The sequence below is a fragment of the Cervus elaphus genome, chromosome 20 (genome assembly GCF_910594005.1).
Source record: "Cervus elaphus chromosome 20, mCerEla1.1, whole genome shotgun sequence".
Lineage (NCBI taxonomy): Eukaryota > Metazoa > Chordata > Mammalia > Artiodactyla > Cervidae > Cervus > Cervus elaphus.
The window spans coordinates 24,310,224-24,330,007 of record NC_057834.1 but is presented as its reverse complement, the minus strand read 5'-3'; the positions used below and the strand labels follow the sequence as shown (position 1 = coordinate 24,330,007).

The 19,784-nt window shown below is 43.1% G+C and overlaps 1 protein-coding gene and 1 pseudogene across 1 annotated transcript in view; one reads left to right on the top strand and one right to left on the bottom strand.

Annotated features, from left to right (window-relative positions):
• The window catches only part of STYXL2 (serine/threonine/tyrosine interacting like 2), a 70,075-nt gene that overhangs the window by 19,078 nt on the left and 31,213 nt on the right, over positions 1-19,784 (bottom strand). The window contains exons 3-5 of the mRNA XM_043877879.1: positions 19,487-19,581; positions 11,242-11,473; positions 7,337-7,554 (exon numbers count right to left, since the gene is read on the bottom strand). Coding sequence (XP_043733814.1) covers positions 7,337-7,554; positions 11,242-11,473; positions 19,487-19,581 — 545 coding nt within the window. The remainder of the gene's footprint in view (positions 1-7,336; positions 7,555-11,241; positions 11,474-19,486; positions 19,582-19,784) is intronic.
• On the top strand, positions 8,052-10,043 carry LOC122677167 (annotated as a pseudogene).

The window sequence follows — 19,784 nt, the reverse complement described above, 5'->3', positions numbered from 1 at the left end:
GTTCCATGTGCACTTGAGAAAAAGTTGTATTCTTCTGCATTTGGATGGGATGTCCTGAAGATATCAATGAGATTCATCTCATCTAATGTGTAATTTAAGACTTGTATTTCCTTATTAATTTTCTGTTTTGATGATCCACCCATTGGGTAGGGTGTTAAAGTCTCCTACTATTATTGTGTTACTGTCAATTTCTCCTTTTATGTCTGTTAGTATTTGTCTTATGTGCTCCTATGTTGGGTGCATAGATATTTACAATTGTTATGTCTTCCTCTTGGATTGATCCCTTGATCATTATGTAGTGTTCTTCCTTATCTCTTGTAATAGTCTTTATGTTCAGGTCTATTCTGTCTGATATGAAGATTGGTGCTCCAGCTTTCTTTTGCTTCCCATTTGCATGGAATATATATTTTCCATCATCTCACTTTCAGTCTCTATGTGTCTTGAGGTCTGAAGTGAGTTTCTTGTAGACAGCATATATATGGATCTTGTTTTTGTATCCATTCAGCCAGTCTGTGTCTTTTGGTTGGGCCATTTAATCCATTTACATTTAAAGTAATTATTGATATATATGTTCCTATTGCCATTTTCTTAATTTTGGGGGGTTGATTTTGTAGATCTTTTTTCTTCCCTTGTAATTCTTGACTATATAAGTCCCTTTAACATTTGTTGTAAAGCTGGTTTGGTGGTACTGAATTCTCTTAACTTTTGCTTGTCTGAAAAGCTTTTTATTTCTTCATCAATTTTGAATGAGATCCTTGTTGGATACAGTAATCTTGGTTGTAGATTTTTTCCTTTCAATACTTTAAATATATCCTGCTATTTCCTTCTGGCCTGCAGAGTTTCTGCAGAAAGATCAGCTGTTAAGCATATGAGGTTTCCCTTGTATGTTACTTGTTGCTTCTCCCTTATTGCTTTAATGTTCTTTCTTTGTGTTTAGTTTTTATTAGTTGGATTAGTATGTGTCTTGGCATGTTTCTTCTTGGGTTTATCCTGTATGGAACTCTTTGTGCTTCTTGCACTTGATTGGCTATTTCCTTTTCCATGTTGGGGAAATTTTCAACTGTAATATCTTTAAAAATTTTCTCATACCCTTTCTTTTTCTCTTCTTCTTCTGGAACCCCTATAATTCAAAGGTTGGTGCATTTGATACTGTTCCAGAGGTCTCTGAGACTGTTCTCATTCTTTTTACTTTAGCTCTTCAGAAGTTATTTCCACCACTTTATCTTTTTTTCTGTTTCTTCTTCTGTTTTTTCTTTCTTTTCTCTTCTTTATAATTTTAATATTTTTAAACCTATTATATTTTTTCCACATTTATTCCTTTGTTTGTCTTTCTTACTGTTCTTTTTTCCTTGCAGTTAAACTTTACTGTATATACATCTTCTTAATCTATCTCTATTTAACTTTGCATATCTATTCATTCTTTCTTCTTCATTTTATTCTTCATTTATTTGGGCTTCTGTGTTTCTAGTTTGTTCCTTCATTTGTGTAGTATTTCTCTCCTTTTCATTATTATCATTTTTTTTAACTTACCGTGTTTGAGGTCTCCTTTTCCTAGGCTTCAAGGTTGAATTCTTTCTTCTGTTTGGTTTCTGCCCTCCTAAGGTTGGTCCAGTGGTTTGTGTAAGCTTGTAAAGGGTGAGATTTGTGCTGAGTGTTTGTTTGTTTGTTTTTCCTCTGCTGGGCAAGGCTGAGTGAGGTGGTCATCCTGTCTGCTGATGATTGGGTTTGTATTTTTGTTTCATTTGTTGTTTAGAAGAGGCATCCTGCGCAGGGTGCTACTAGTGGCTGGGTGATGCTGGGTCTTGTATTCAAGTGGTTTTCTTTGTGTGAGTTCTCGCTGTTTGATACTCCCTACGGTTAGTTCTCTGGTTGTCTAGAGTCTTAGAGTCAGTGCTCCCACTCCAAAAGCTCTGGGCTTGATTTCTGGCCAGGAACAAAGATTCCACAAGTGGTTTGTTTTGGGATTAAGTGAGATTAAAACAAATATCCAAAAACAAAAAACCATAGATGAACCCCAGACAAATGGCAATTACAAAATCAGGCAAATAATAATTAAAATAATGGAATATACACATATACATATACACCCATGAGCAAAGTGAAAACAGTCCACCAACAAAAGTAAAGTACAGTAGATTGACACAGCAAACAAAGGAAATAAAAAATTATATTTACCAGTTAAGAACAAAATTAACTAAAGCACAAACTGGAAGACAAAACTAAAGCAAGGTGCCAAGTGGGGAATAAAGCAATGAAAATTAAACTAACAAAATGTTGAGAGGAAAGGAAAGAAAGAATGAATAGATATGCAAAGTTAAATAGAGATAGATTAAGAAGATTTATATACATTAAAGTTTAACTGCAAGGAAAAAAGAACACTAAGAAAGACAAACAAGGGAATAAATGTGGAAAAAATATAATAGGTTTAAAAAATTAAAATTATAAAGAAGAGAAAAGAAAGAAAAAACAGAAGAAGAAAGAGAAAAAAAGAAAAAGGAAAACTCCACAGGACTGTAAAAGCCCAACGTTGAGGCAAAAGTTTATAATAGCAATAAAAAATGTGACTGATTAAAAAAAAACTCAAAAGCTTAATAAGATTTCATAGTGCCAATAAAATCAACAACTACAACAGGAGGGAAAGGGGGGTGGGGAATCCAAAGGAATCTATAGAGTAAGTCAAAACTTAAGAATAATAAATGTTTTCCTTGAGTCACTGCTGTCAGAGTCCTTTCCTTCGCTGGGAGTCACAGTCCACCTCACCTCCCTAGGATGCCCTCCAACACTGTGTTGATCTCTGGACCTGCTGTGGGGACAGCTCAGATTCTAATCTGGTCCTACTCCTATGTGTTCTTGCCTCCAATGTCCACAGCAGAACTAGTGCGTTTTCTTTTGTGGGAGCTCTTGGTGACCATTTATATATTCCATAGACACAGAGTCTGCCTAGTTGATCGTGTGGATTTAATCTGCAGCTTGTACAGCTGGTGGGAAGGTTCTGGGTCTTCTTAGCCACACTGCCCCTGGGTTTCAATTCTGGTTTTACTTCCACCTCTGCATGTGTGTCGTCCACTGGGGTTTGCTCATGGGGCTGCCCTGGAGGGCTTGGGTCTGCCCCAGTGGGGGCCAGGTGTGGAGGTCGTGTGGCTGCTTGGGTTGCAGGGGTTCTGGCAGCACCAGATACTCAGGGGTGTTGGCGGCTAAGGGCAGCAGGAACTATAGTGCTCTAGAAGGGTAAGGCAACCAGTACTGGCCAATACACTCCAGTATTCTTGCCTGGAGAACCCCCCTCCCTGACAGAGATGCCTGGCAGGCCACAGTTCACAGGGTCACAAAGAGTCAGACACTAGTGAAGCGACCCTGCATGCATTGACACAAGACTTTTTTTTGCCCATGGAAGCTCTGCCCTAGTGAAAGTTGAATGTGAAGGTGGCCCAGCTGCTTGGCCTGGTGGTGCAAAGTGTGCAGGGACATGGACTGCCTCCACCGCAGGAGTTATGACTCTATCAGAGTCTTTTTTTGAGCCTGTTGTAGCTGGAAATCAGAAGGCCTCTTTGGCCAGTCTTTCTCTGTAGCTCTGCCCATTCAGGCACATAGAGGGACCCCACTGGCTGGGGGTCCTACTCTTGTTCTACACATCAGTCACTTAAAGGAGCAACCTGGGTGAGGTCCTACTCTGCAGTTCAGTGCATCAGGCGTTTGATGGGCCAGCCTCTCTATCCTTCAGCTGCCAATGCTGGCATGTGGGGAGAGAGAGGCTATGGTGATGGCTCCATTTCCTACGTGTGACTCAGCAGTATCGCCTTGCTTCCATGGCCACGTGGCTTTCCTCCACAGGCATTTCTCATCACAATCTCCTCCCTCCCCTCCCCTCGATCTGTCTCTCTGCAGTCAACAGCAGCCCTTGCCCTGGGCTCACTCCACACTCCCTAAACTCTAGCTCCCAGCCACTGCGCTTTCCAGGGGACCCTCATCCCTGTCCGGGGTATGTATAACTGCAGCAAGGTCTGTCTGATTCTCATTCCACTTAGGCTGCCATGGATCAGCTGTTTCACTCTCAGACTTAAATGTTTCTCCTCTGACTTAGACAATTACTCTGATGTGGGGATTGGACCCCTGCTTCAGTTCCCCCACCCACCAAGGGCAGGTCCAGTTCTACTAACACTCCTATTTTTCCCCCTCGTTCCTTCATCCTACCGAGTTTTGCGTGGTTCTATATATTCTTTCCCGCTGGTCAGGTACTCCTGTCCGCTCTCAGCTGGTGTTCCGCATGCACTTCTGTATCTGAAGGTGTATTCCTGATGTATCTGTGGAGAGAGATGTAATCCACGTCCACCTACTCCTCCGCCATCTTCAGTCCTCTTTTTCTGTCCTTTTTTGTGCCCATCCTTGCATGAAATGTTCCCTTGATAGTTCCAGTTTTCTTGAAGAGATCTCTAGCCTTTCCCATTATATCGTTTCCTCTGTTTCTTTGCATAGTTCATTGAGAAGGCTTTCTGAGCTCTCCTTGCTGGTCCCTGGAACTGTGACTAATTGGGTATATCTTTCCCTTTCTCTCCCCCCCCCCCCCCGCCCCTTCTCTGGGAAGACTTTTTGCTTCTCTTCTTTCCTCAGCTATTTGTAAACCTCCTCAGAAAATTGCTTTGCCTTCTTGCATACCTTTTTCTTGGCGATGGCTTTGGTCACTGCCTCCTATACAAAGTTAAAAACCTTCATCCATACCTCTTCAGGCACTGTGTCTACCAAATTCAATCCCTTGAGTCTATTCATCACCTCCACTGTATAAGGGATTTTATTTGGGTCATAACTGAACAGCCTAATGATTTTCCCTACTTTCTTCAACTTAAGCCTGATTTTTGCAATAAGGTACTCATAATCTGAGCCACAGTCAGCCCCAGGTCTTGTTTTTGCTGGTTGGTAGAGGTTCTTCATCTTTAGCTGGAAAGAATATAATCAGTCTGATTTCAGAATTGGCTATATGGTGATGTCCACATGTATAGTTGTCTCTTGTGTTGTTGGAAAAGGATATTTGCTTGATAAAACTCTGTTAGCCTTTGCTCCGCTTCATTTTGTACTCCAAGGCCAAACTTGCCTATTGCTCCAGGTATCTCTTGACTTCCTACTTTTGCATTCCAATCCCCTATGATGAAAAGGACCTTTGGTGTTCTAGAAGGTCTTGTGGGTTTTCATAGAACTAGTCAACTTCAACTTCTTCAGCACTAGTGTTTGGGGCATACATTGGATTACTATGATGTTGAATGTTTTGCCTTGGAAATGAACCGAGATCATTCTGCTGTTTTTGCGTATCTGAGGTTTTTGCATATTCTGTCATTTTTGGATATCTGAGATTGCACCCAAGTATTGCATTTCAGATTCTTCTGTTGACTATGAGGGCTACTCCATCTCTTCTAAGGGATTTATGGCCACAGTAGTAGATGTAATGGTCATCTGAGTTAAACTCGCCCGTTCTAATAAATTTTAATTCACTGATTCTTACGATGTCTATGTTCACTCTTGCCCTCTCCTGCATGACCACATCCAATTTACCTTGATTCATGGACCCAACATTCAAGGTTCCTGTGCAATATTGTTCTTTACAGCATCGGACTTTACTTTCACCACCAGACACATCCACAACTGAGCATCATTTCCACTTTGACTCAGCTGCTTCATTCTTTCTGGAGCTATTAGTAATTGCCCTCTGGTCTTCTCCAGTAGCATGGTGGACACATTCTGACCTGTGGGGCTCATCTTCTGGTGTCATACCTTTATGCCTTTTCATACAGTTCATAGGGTTCTCATGGCAGGAATACTGGAGTGATTTACATTCCTTCCTCCAGTGGACCATGTTTCGTCAGAAGTCTTCACTGTGACTCATCAGTCTTAGGCGGCCCCGCACAGGATGGCTCATAGCCTCATTGGGTCATGCAAGCCCCTTCACCACGACAAGATTGTGATCCATGAAGTGGGTGTATGTGTGTGCTCAGTCATGTCCAACTGTTTGCCACCCCATGGACTATAGCCCTCCAGGCTCCTCTGTCCATGGAATTTTCAAGGCAAGAATACTGGAACAAGTTGCTATTTCCTACTCTAGGGGATATTCCTGACCCAGGGATCAAACCTGTGTCTCTTGCATTATACACACACACACACACGCACACACACACACATATATATGTATGTATGTATGTATGTATATATGTATATTTCCATTAAAAGTTACCCTTCCTGGCCAGTTGGTGATAACAGGAAATGTCCCTCCCAGGAATCATTACTAATATTTATTATAGTAATAGCTATAACTTTTAAAACATTTATTATTGGTCCAATTCTGTGGTAAATGAGCTCTTACATGTATTTTAGCAATTTTAATCCTCAGTAATTTTAGGAGCACTAGATCTATTTGTTCTATAGGTAAGAAAACTGTGATTCCTTGTATAAAGACAGCATCGCAACTACTGACTGCAGCCTGGATTTTTGGGCCCCAGATCCTAACCTACCACTCACCCGCACTGCATAAACTCCAGTCTCTCCTTGTTGAGACCCTCACGAGACCGATGCCCATCAACTCTGTGGACAGTCTCCTATCATCCCACTGGGACAGCAGTGACAGCACCAGCTCTGCTCGCCTCATTCCCACTCTCATCTCCCCAGCCAGTCTTGCCTCCAAAGCTCAAGGAATGCGTTTCTCATAATGTAGGTCAGATCAAGGTGCCTTTCAGCTCCCTTCCCCTGGCCCTCAACTTCCTGCACAATGGGCCCCTGCCATCCTCACTCACCCATCTAACCCACCAGGCTAATCGCCTCGTGACTCCTGAACACATAAATCTTATTCCACCTTTGGATCTGTGCGCTGACACTTCCCTTGCCAGAAATATTCTTCCAATTTTTCCATGGCGAGTTCCTTCTTGTCACTCAACTTAAATGTTTCCTTTTCAGAGAGGCCTTCTCAGCCCCTCTTGTAGGAGCGTGTCAGCCACTCCAGCACATCATCCCAGTTGTCACCTCTGCCTTACACTGACTGGTATCTGACAGTTTTCTTTTTCTTTTCTTTTTATATTGTTCTGCCTTCACTACAATGTAAGTATCAAAGGCCAGAAGCTTTGTCCATATCTTTCACCACAATGTCTAGAATAGCACCTGGCCCATGTTGGGCCCTCAATAGTTACATATCAGATGAATACTGCTCCATTCCTTTCCCCTTGTCCTAGAATGAGACAACAAACATCTTAACATAGATGACCTCCAGACAGCAGATAACCGGGAGGCTTTCCCTAACATTCTTTATGTTGCTCCTCCTACTGTGGAATTCCAGCAGCCTGGAGTGAGCAGACCCCCTCACCTCTATAGGTCAGCAGGGCTTCATCCAGGAACTCGGCTGCCTTCCGGAAATGCTGGGAGATATTCACCTCAGGAAAGTCATCAACCTCCACACCCAGGTACTGGATCTCCAGGCCAGTGTAGAATTCAGGCCCCGTGTAGACACCAGTGCCATGAGCTGCATTCAGGATGTGAGTAATTCCCAGCCTCTTCAGCCTCCCCTTGTTCACAGCCACACTCCTAAAGAGAAAGAAGCAGGGATTTTTTTTTTTTTTTCCCAGCATCAGAACTAGAAAGGTACCTTACCACTGATATTGGAAGCCTGCTTCAGCAGGGTCAGGAGAGCCCAGCTGGGTGAATACCACTTCCTCTGCTCCACAGTATGTCTGGGGCTCACTGCAAATATTGTTATAAAAATGGACCAGTGACCTAGCTCTAGTAAGAGAGAGAAGGGAGAGAGAGCTGGGCAGGAGAGGACAGGAGAAAGAGAACAGGGCTGATGTGCAAGGAAACCATTGACCCAGAGAGCTCTAGGCTAAAATTCCACGCCTTCAGGATGGATATTTATCAAGACGCAAAAGTGGCAGTCAAAAATAATTATAAAATTAAGTATGTTTCACACTGATGTGGCCTGCTATATTTTTCAAAGTGCTTTCATATGCGCTATTTTAATTTCTCCTAATAATAAACTTAAGAAGTAGAATAACTATTCTTATTCCTATCTGAAGATTGTAAAAATGAATCAAATATGTTTTAGGACTTGTTCAGAAGAAAAGACTCCGAACAAGAACTGGAGTTCAGGACCACTGACAGCCCAGAGCGGAAGTGGCGGAGCAGCCGGAAGTTGCCAGAGTTCCAGTCAGAAAGACTGGCAGACAGACTTTGACAGGAGCCAGAGCTGTGCTGAGGTGGCCCTGGAGTTGGGCGAACCGATCTACAAGTCCGAGTACATCGAGACAGCATGTGAGAACAAAGTTAGTCGCCAGTCTGTGTTGTGTGGAAGTCAGAACATTGGCAAGAACAATGGCAAGACCATTGTGATGAACGACTATTATCTGAGGGGATCTGGCAAACGTAAGAGTTGGACGTCATTGTGTTGTGAAAAGTCGGAGTGTCCTAAGGCCACCATTCAAGAAATTCAGCAAAGGCGTTGCATTTTTTCCTTTACATATTGGGGACCACATCTTTACTGAGGAAGATTGCATGGCCAACGCAGCTCATATTGACTCTTATGTTCAAATTGGCAAGAATTGTGTGACTGGGCGCCAGTGTGTGTTGAAAGGCTATTGCAAAATTCTTGACAACACAGTGTTACCCCCAGAAACTGTGGTCCCACCATTCACCATCTTCTCAGGCTGCCCAGGACTCTTCTCAGGGGAGCTTCCAGAATGTACCCAGGAGCTGATGATTGACATCACCAAGAGTGACTACCAGCAGTTTTTGCCCTTGACACAGGTCTAATGTCTTTGCCTTCTGTCTTGAATTCGATTGAACTCTAAGAGGAACTTGGGGACAAAGTGAATCAGACAGCATCTACAAAGAGCTCTTGTGTCTTTGACACCTCCCACACTCTTTTTTTTTTTTGGCTTGTTTGTTTCATTCTTTAGAATTTCTCAATCCTTCCAGGCTCTAAGCTCTTAAAACTTTAATAACAGAACAACTGGAGGGTTGTCTCCAAATGCTGTGCTTAAACCGTATCTATTCACCGTCACTCTGTACCATGATGTGGGGGCATAGACTCCTCTGTTTCCAGCACTCCCACCCCTTGGCCTGCGGGCAGCCGGATGGAGCAGAGCACTCTATCCCAGCGGGGAGGTTGTATGCAGCCCGTGGCCATGAGCTGCCACAGTGAGCCCCGTTCACAGGGGTCACTGTTGGCTTCCCTGCTGCTCAGGCAACTGGCCAGTTGCCACAGCTGCTTGTCATCTGCAAAAAAAAAGTGTTTGCCACTTTTCAGAGCTCAGATTCCTCTTGGCTACTAAAACTTGAAGGGAGAGTGGTTAGTATTTCTCTTCTTTCCAAAATGACCTGATCATCTTAATTGGGGGAGAATAGTTAAAGACTTTCTAGCGTTCTATTTTAGGGCCTTGGCTTTCATTAAAAGGGGGGCCCTTAGCATTCAGATTTTGTTTTTGCCAGGTCCCATGTTTGAGTCTCACATGTGGATGGACTAGACTGGCAGCCACTTCTTGTCTCATGGTGTTTAGGGGCAGCAGTGTATGCCTTATTTCACTGGAGATGTAGCATTTGTGACACTTGCTGTCTGGCCTGGAACCATTCAAACCACCCTGCATGTGCCACAAATCTCACAGTTTAGACCAAAATATCTATTCTTGGGTCCAATCTCACATGCACATGGGGATCTCTTAAAATCATTCTGGGGGCATGGAGTCCCGAGGAGCAGACAGAGTTGCCAGTGCTGTCCTTATCTTCTGGGTAATGGTACAATCCTTCCCATTCTGCTCTAGTATGAAGACTTAGAAGTGAAGGCCTGGGAAGGCTGGCCTTGCCTGATGCTCTAGTGCTACTGGTTGCCCTAGTGCTGCTGAGAATGGGATGGGACAGTTCAGCCTCAAAGGTTAGGATCTAGTAGCAGCTGTCTTGATTTAATATCTGGTCTGGGGTTTGCAAAAAGAACTGTATGTAGTCACCTCTGCTAATTCAATGTAAAACTGCTTTCTGGTTTATCATTTTTTATGTTTGTCACATTAAAGGCGTGACACATGAAACAACCAAACAGAAAAAGAACTGGAGTTTGGGATTCCTAGTTCAGAGTTCTTTTTACTGCAGTGGAATACGTGGAGCTTAGTTTGAGGAGCTCCTGCACACAGGGTTGCCCAAGAAGAAGCAGATGCCTTCAGCTGGGGATATCTGGAGATGCCCAGAGTCTCTGTTCATCACAAAGTGAATGTTTCTGGGTCTATGGAGCTAATTAGGAATCACTTGGGACTTGGTGCCCAGCTCTGCGAATTGGGTTCTGGGCAACATATTATACCATGCTGGAGTATAAGACCCAATGTCCAAAGCTATTTTCCCTATTGCCTGATCTCAGGGCCCCAAATTCCCTCCCTTACATTGGGAAAAGATCTCATTAAGAAGCCAGTAGATCAGCAAAAATGGTTTCACAAATCAGCCTTTTGTTACCAATTATGTACTGGCAAGACCATGATGAAGGAATAAGATGTGAGTGAGTTGTTTGGGGTTTTGTTCTGGATACCACTGATAAACTTTTGAAAAACAACATTTTGTTTTCTGATTATAAAAACAAATGTTTACTGTAGGATATCTATACAATTCAAAAGACACCTAAAGAAAAAAATGAAAATCACTTATAGAACCACCTCCTAGCTAGAAGTATTATGAAATTTTTATCACATTTGTTTCTAATTTGTCTATGCAAAAGTGTGCATGTGCATGCACACACACACACACCATGTCAGTTAGTATCATATTGTATATACAGGTTTTGTAACCTATCTATCCTCTTAATATATTGTGGATATTTTCATAAATTAGTAAATACACATAAAATCAATATTGTCAATGGCTCCAAATGCCCCATTATATGGTTGTTACAGATGTCATGGAATGATGGTAATAGTGAGGTGTGTGCTATTGGCAAGGCTCTGGGCAGGTAGGGAGGCCCAGAGAGGGCACCTGGGGCAGCAGGGAAGGCTGTGAATGTGAGCCCTGTCAGGAGGTTGGAGGATAAACAATCACACCAGCATTTTTGCCTGGGAGTCCCTGTGTGCAGGTAGGTGGGCTGGGTCTTTCTCCAAGGTGGGGGCTGGAAAAGTGCTCAGGCAGCATCTATGTGCTAGATGGAGGTATTGGAGCTGTCGGTCCAAGTTGGGGGAGTTTCATCTCTCTTGGGCACTACCCAGAGAGGTAGGACAAACGCTATGACCACCCAGCCATCAGACTCACTTCTCTGCTATGAAGATGTTAGGCCAGACCTCATCCACTTCATTCCAGGGAGCCTCTTGGCGGTCTTGGACCAAGGCCCGCTGGAGGTCCAGGACGCAGGGAGTGTTGTACAGGCTGGTGTCATCCATCTTCTCCCGGACACGGTTGTACAGGTCCTCCACCAGCAACTGCTCGGCAGACTCCAGCATGCCTGGACACTCTGCCTCAACTCTGACCCCACGTGGCTTGAGTTCTAGGGTGAGAAGCAGCATTCTCATCAAACAGAAATAACACCATGACCCTCCCTGCTCCTTGGGAGAATCTACTCTTGGCCCATTTTCTGCCAGGACTCTGTGTCTGGGCTGAATCTGATCTGCCAGGAAGGACTTAACAAGGATCAGCAGTAGCATAGATGTACTGGGGTGGGCAAAGGGATGTCAGTTTCCCTCATTTCCTCCCATATTTCTATAAAACTGGCTGACAGTTTCTTAGACCAAGGTCCTTAAGTAGCTAGTATGTGTCCAATTTATACTGTAAAACCGATAGTGAAACAAAATAGATGCTTAGAATCATTTACCAAATGAATACATGACATTCTTTAGTAACATAATTCATTCCATTAGTTTGATTCCATTATGTACAGAGGGCAAATAACTCTGGGAAAAGTAAATTTTCAACAGTCACTTATGCTATGTCATGTTTTAATATGCCTTTAGATCACTTATTTCATTTATTGTCTGAATGCAGAACTTGGGTGCAATCTCAAAAATGACAGAATAATCTCTGTTCATTTCCAAGACAAACCACTCAATATCACATTAATCCAAGTCTATGCGCCAACCAGTAACGATGAAGAAGCTGAACTTGAATGGTTCTATGAAGAGCTACAAGACCTTCTAGAGCTAATATCCAAAAAAGATGTCCTTTTCATCACAGGGGACTGAAATGCAAAAGTAGGAAGTCAAGAGATACCTGGAGTAACAGGCAAATTTCACCTTGGAGTACAAAATGAAGCAGGGCAAAGGCTAACAGAGTCTTGCCAAGAGAACATGCTGGTCATAGCAAACACTGTCTTCCAACAACACAAGAGAAGACTACATATTGACATCACCAGAGGGTCAATACCGAAATCAGATTGCTTATGTTCTTTGCAGCCGAAGATGGAAAAGCTCTATACAATCAGAAAAAAAAAAAAAAAGACTGGGAGCTGAATGTGGCTCAGATCATGAAATTCATGAATTCCTTATTGCCAAATTAAATTTAAATTAAAGAAAGTAGGGAAAACCACTAGGTCATTCAGGTATGACCTAAATCAAATCCCTTACAGTGGAACTGACAAATAGACTCAAGGGATTAGATCTGATAGAGTGCCCAAGAACTATGGACAGAAGTTTGTGACATTATACATCCCCAGAAAAAGAAATGCAAAAGTCAAAATGCTTGTCTGGGGAGGCCCTACAAATAGCTGAGAAAAGAAGAGAAGCAAAAGGAAAAGGAGAAAAGGAAAGATATACCCATCTGAATGCAGAGTTCCAAAGAATAGCAAGGAGAGATAAGAAAGCCTTCCTCAGTGATCAGTGCAAAGAAATAGAGGAAAACAATAGAATGGGAAAGACTAGAGATCTTTTCAAGAAAATTAGAGATACCAAGGAAACATTTTATGCAAAGATGGGCTGAATAAAGGACAGAAATCATAGGGAACTAACAGAAGCAGAAGATATTAAGAAGAGGTGGCAAGAACACACAGAAGAACTGTACAAAAAAGATCTTCATGACCCAGATAATCATGATAGTGTGATCACTCACCTAGAGCCAGACATCCTGGAATTGGAAGTTAAGTGGGCCTTAGAAAGCATCACTATGAACAAAGCTAGTGGAGGTGATGGAATTCCAGCTGAGCTATTTCAAATCCTAAAAGATGATGCTGTGAAAGTGCTGCACTCAATATGCCAGCAAATTTGGAAAGCTCTGCAATGGCCACAGGACAGGAAAAGGTCGATTTTCATTCCAGTCCCAAAGAAAGGCAATTCCAAAGAGTGTCTGAACTACCGCACAATTGCACTCATCTCACACCCTAGCAAAGTAATGCTCAAAATTCTCCAAGCCAGGCTCCAGCAGTACATGAACTGTGAATTTCTAGATGTTCAAGCTGGATTTAGAAAAGGCAGAGGAACCAGAAATCAAATTGCCAACATTTGTTGGCTCATCAAACAAGCAAGAGAGTTCTAGAAAAACAACTACTTCTGCTTTATTGACTATGCCAGAGCCTTTGACTGTGGATCACAACAAACTGTGGAAAATTCTTAAAGAGATGGGAATACCAGGCCACTTTACCTGACTCCTGACAAATCTGTATGCAGGTCAAGAAGCAACAGTTAGACCTGGACATGGAACAACAGACTGGCTCCAAATAGGAAAAGGAGTATGTCAAGGCTGTTTATTGTCACCCTGCTTATTTAACTTATATGCAGAGTACATCATGAGAAATGCTGGGCTGGATGAAGCACAAGTTGGAATCAAGATTGCCGGGAGAAATATCAATAACCTCAGATGTGCAGATGACACCACCCTTATGGCAGAAAGTGAAGAAGAACTAAAGAGCCTCTTGACAAAAGTGAACGAGGAGAGTGAAAAAGTTGGCTTAAAACTCAACATTCAGAAAACTAAGATCATGGCATCCGGTCCCATCACTTCATGGCAAATAGATGGGAAAACAGTGGAAACAGTGACAGACTTTATCTTTTTGAGCTCCAAAATCACTGCAGATGGTGACTGCAGCCATGAAATTAAAAGGTGCTTACTCCTTGGGAGAAAAATTATGACCAGCCTAGACAGCATATTAAAAAGCAGAGCCATTACTTTGCCCACAAAGTCCATATAGTCAAAGCTATGGTTTTTCTGGTAGTTATGTATGGATGTGAGAGTTGGACTGTAAAGAAAGCTGAGCATGGAAGAACTGATGCTTTTGAACTGTGGTGTTGGAGAAGACTCTTGAGAGTCCCTTGGACTGCAAGGAGATCAAACCAGTCAATTCTAAAGGAAATCTGTCCGGAATATTCATTGGAACAACTGATGCTGAAGCTGAAATTCCAGTACTTTGGCCATCTGATGTGAAGAACAGACCCATTGGAAAAGACCCTGATGCTGGGAAAGGTTGAAGGCAGGAGGAGAAGGGGCCGACAGAGGATGAGATGGTTGGATGGCATCACCGACTCAATGGACATGAGTTTGAGCAAGCTCTGAGTGTTGGTGATGGACAGGGAGGCCTGGAGTGCTGCACTCCATGGAGTCGCAGAGTCAGACATGACTGAGTGACTGAACTGACTGAACTCCCTCTCTAGAGTGTAGGCACCTGTGAGCCTCAACCTCCCAGCTCTATGGCAAGTGGGAAAACTTTACAATGAACCCTAATGCCAGTCACAAAACAGCATACAGGACTTGTTTGACAACAACCCAGAAAAGCTCAAATTTCAAATGAATTCCCTCTTGAGTGAAACTTCATCTTCTCCTTCCAATGTATTTTCTTCCAAATTAGCAAATATGGAGGAAAGTAAGATCTTTCATTTCTCTAAGAATGTATCAGTTCAGTTCAGTCACTCAGTCATGTCCGACTCTGTGACCCCATTGACTGCAGCACCCCAGGCCTCCCTGTCCATCACCAACTCCCGGAGTTTACTCATACTCATGTCCATTGAGTCAGTGATGCCATCCAACCATCTCATTCTCTGTCAGCCCCTTCTCCTGTCTTCAATCTTTCCCAGCATCAGGGTCTTTTCCAATGAGTCAGCTCTTTGCATCAGGTGGTCAAAGTATTGGAGTTTCAGCTTCAGCATCAGTCCTTCTAATGAATATTCAGGACGGATTTCCTTTAGGATGGACTGGTTGGACCTCCTTGCAGTCCAAGGGACTCTTGAGAGTCTTCCACATCACCACAGTTCAAAAGCATCAAGTCTTCAGTGCTCAGCTTTCTTTATAGTCCAACTCACATCCATACATGACTGTTGGAAAATCCGTAGCTTTGACTAGATGGACATTTGTTGGCAAAGTAATGTCTCTGCTTTTTAATATGCTATCTAGGTTGGTCATAATTTTTCTCCCAAGGAGTAAGCACCTTTTAATTTCATGGCTGCAGTCACCATCTGCAGTGATTTTGGAGCTCAAAAAGATAAAGTCTGTCACTGTTTCCACTGTTTCCCCATCTATTTGCCATGAAGTGATGGGACCGGATGCCATGATCTTAGTTTTCTGAATGTTGAGTTTTAAGCCAACTTTTTCACTCTCCTCGTTCACTTTTGTCAAGAGGCTCTTTAGTTCTTCTTCACTTTCTGCCATAAGGGTGGTGTCATCTGCACATCTGAGGTTATTGATATTTCTCCCGGCAATCTTGATTCTAACTTGTGCTTCATCCAGCCCAGCATTTCTCATGATGTACTCTGCATATAAGTTAAATAAGCAGGGTGACAATAAACAGCCTTGACATACTCCTTTTCCTATTTGGAGCCAGTCTGTTGTTCCATGTCCAGGTCTAACTGTTGCTTCTTGACCTGCATACAGATTTGTCAGGAGTCAGGTAAAGTGGCCTGGTATTCCCATCTCTTTAAGAATTTTCCACAGTTTGTTGTGATCCACAGTCAAAGGCTCTGGCATAGTCAATAAAGCAGAAGTAGTTGTTTTTCTAGAACTCTCTTGCTTTTTTGATGAGCCAACAGATGTTGGCAATTTGATTTCTGGTTCCTCTGCCTTTTCTAAATCCAGCTTGAACATCTGGAAGTTGACAATTCACATACTGTTGAAGCCTGGCTTGTAGAATTTTGAGCATTCCTTTCCTAGCATATGAGATGAGTGCAATTTTGTGGTAGTTTGAGCATTCTTTGCCATTGCCTCTCTTTGGGATTAGAATGAAAACTGACCTTTTCCAGTCCTTTGGCCACTGCTGAGTTTTCCAAATTTGCTGACATATTGGGTGCAGCACTCACAGCATCATATTTCAGAATTTGAAATAGCTCAGCTGGAATTCCATCACCTCCACTAGCTTTGTTCATAGTGATGCTTTCTAAGGCCCACTTGACTTCCAATTCCAGGATGTCTGGCTCTAGGTGAGTGATCACACCATCATGGTTATCTGGCTCATGATGATCTTTTTTGTACAGTTCTTCTGTGTGTTCTTGCCACCTCTTCTTAATATCTTCTGCTTCTGTTAGGTCCCTATGATTTCTGTCCTTTATTGAGCCCATCTTTGCATAAAATGTTTCCTTGGTATCTCTAATTTTCTTGAAGAGATCTCTAGTCTTCCCCATTCTATTGTTTTCCTCTATTTCTTTGCACTGATCACTGAGAAAGGCTTTCTTATCTCTCCTTGCTATTCTTTGGAACTCTGCATTCAGATGGGTTTATCTTTCCTTTTCTCCTTTGCTTTCAGCTTCTCTTCTTTTTTCAGCTATTTGTAAGGCCTCCTCAGACAGCCATTTTGCCTTTTTGCCTTTCTTTTTCTTGGGGATGGTCTTTATCCTTGTCTCCTGTGTAATGTCACGAACCTCTGTCTGTAGTTTATCAGGCACTCTGTCTATGAGACCTAGTCCCTTAAATCTATTTCTCACTTCCACTGTATAATCATAACAGATTTGATTTAGGTCATCCCTGAATGGGCTAGTGACTAACGAGAAGGGAAAAGAAGGTAATTAGGAAATGCATGTCCTCCATGTTGTTCATAACCTCTTGCCAGCACCACCTCTTCTCTATGGGTGAAATGTGGGTGAAAGTACAGCTGCATTTGGCAAATAGATGTGGCCTTGCTCTTCATGGAATGAGCAGGTGTCTGTAAGCTGGGTTTGCTGTTCAAGTTCTGTTGATCCAGGAGTCCTGAGTTCTGCCCAGGGCTGAGTGCTTCATTTCCCTAAAGCTTCCCTTTCCTTTCCGCCCTCATTTCTGCACCACCTGATGGGCCCCCACATCCATTCACAGGTCTCAGCTCTAAATGTTCTTTGATATCTGTTTCAAAAGCAGAAAGAAGGAAACCTCTGCAATTCCAGTGCTCTATTTTGTTTAAAAATAGATGAAGTGTTCCTATTTTCTCCACCACTCTCGACTCTCCTGGGGTCTTAAATGGCAAATGTAAAAGCCTCTCTCTTTCCTTACTTCTAAGTAGAAGTAAGATTTCTACTTAGATATTTTTACTGCACTGAGAAAAAGACTCCCCACTGCCTCATTAAAATATACAGCTATGCCTTCCTCAGCTGTTTACATAGCAGGTTATTGTTTTGATTTCTTTCCCTTCCTGTTTAAAACAAATGTCCCAATCCCTTACCCACACCAGGAATTCCTACTTTCCCTAGGTTTCTAGTCCACATCTCAGCCACATCAGTTCCTCCCGTTTATTTCTACTCCTGGAAGTTTCCTCAGAAGACAGTTAAGCCCAGCCAATTCTCCTCTGCACTCTCTCAGATGTGTGGCATATGCAGACTTTCCTGAAATTGGAAGGTTCTTCCACATCCATTTTTACTTCTCTAGTCATTACTGAGTAGGGCAATGTTTTGAAAGATCACTTGGTACATTTTCCTTTTTTCTGTAATTTATTCTTTGTTTCTTCTTCCACCACCCATCAGCCACCCATCAGCCACCCATCAGCCACTCAGACTGAAACTTAGACTTAATGCCTAGATATGACCTAGGATTGAAAAAAAATGCAATGCTCATTTTCAGGTCTCAGTATAAATGTTGAATGTCCCTAGAATCCCATAGACCTGATACTGAAGCTTTCAAAGAGAGCACATGGTTTTCTCACTCCCCCTAAAACCGGACTCTTACTCACACACAAAGCCTGGAGAGTAGCGCAGAAAGTGAAGCACGGAGCGCGGATGGTGCAGGATGGAGTGTTAGGGATGTTCCGAACCACACACGAGGGACAGAGAACTTCCGGAGTCAGAGGGGTGCTGGGAGCAATTTAGAAAAAACTAGACTGGGGTGAAGACACCTTGGCCAGGGCTTCTCTGGTGGCTCAGTGGTACAGAATTCTCCTGGCAATGCAGGAGACATGGGTTCGATCCCTGGTCCAGGAAGATCCCATTTGCTGTGGAGCAACTAAGCTCATGGACTGCAACTGTTAAGCCTGTGCTCTAAAGGCAGGGAACTGCAACTTTTGAAGCCCGTGCCCCCTAGAGCCTGTGCTCTGCAACAAGAGAAGCCACTGCAGTGAGAAGCCCTCACACTACAACGAAGAGTATCCGCCACTTGCCACGGCTAGAGAAAAGCTGGTGCAGCAACAAGGACCCAGCACAGGCAAAAATAAATTAATGAAAATTTTAAATGCACACCTTGGCCTGACTGGGAGCAAGGTAATAGCAACCCAGGAAGGGCAATAAAGAAAACAGAAAAAAAGTAGTTATTTGAGAAGTGGAGTCTCCTGGGATTCCCAGACCAACAAGCAACATCAGGTGAAATAGCTCATTCCTCACCAAGTGTACAGGGGATCCAGATGTCCTCAGAGACCCAAAGCGTCCAGGACCCAAGGCAGACCTGGGTGACTTGGAAAAGGAGTGGGATGTTTGCTCTCATCACTAGGGGTGCTCATGACCACCAGCTGTGGAAGCCAGATCAGGCTCAAGGCCAGGTGGGTGCTATGTCGTTAACAGGACTGCCTTATCCCACTATACCCATCAGAAGTGAGAGAGACACCAAAGGCAAAGCCCTGAGAAGGGAGAGGAATGAAATTGTGAAAGATTATTGCCCAAATTTCCATCCAATCTGGGTGAGTATCCTTGAATGAAATACGGTATGGATTCTGCTCTAAAATTTCCTGCATAAATATTAACATCTCTTGCCATTCCATCTTTTTTTTAACCACCTTCCCATTCAAACGTCAGTTTGAAAACTGTCCTTAATCTCTGGTGGAAATGCAGGTTTAAATATAGGCATGCCTTTGAACAGAACTTTGTGGATGCTACCAGCCATTTTTGGGGCTCTCAGGTCTGCATCTCTGGCACAACCAGGACCCCTGAGTTTAACTGAAAAACTGGATTAGAGGCCCCAGCAGGAGATTGGAGTTACCTCCCTGGCTATTTACTAGAGAACTGTTCACACTGAGACATTATAATTTCCACTCTGTCCCATGAAGGTTGATGAGGAGGGGTTGGAGGAGCTGTCGTCTTTGGACCTGCTCCTCTTAATGTGATGGGAATCAAGTGAGAGCCACTGACATCTTCCAATGAGCCCCTTCTGAGGGTCTCCAGACAACCCGTGGACCCTCCCACCTGGCATCTGATGGCATCACCTTCATTGATGATCTGTTTAGCTGCAACAGCTGAGGAGAGGTGAATGGGATCCATGAAAATGCTTTCTGTTTCTGCATCTGAGACCATTGAGTACCTGAAAGAAGAGGGTATCATGTGAGATGACTTAGGAGAGCATCTGAATGGAAGGTAATCTTTTTAGACAAGAAGCCTAGATCTGATTATAGCCATGAGTGGAAAACAATGAGAGAGAAAGGGAATGCTTTCTTAAGAATGCAGAACCCAAAAAAAAAAAAAAAAAGAATGCAGAACCCTGGGTATGCTATGGCTTACTCACCT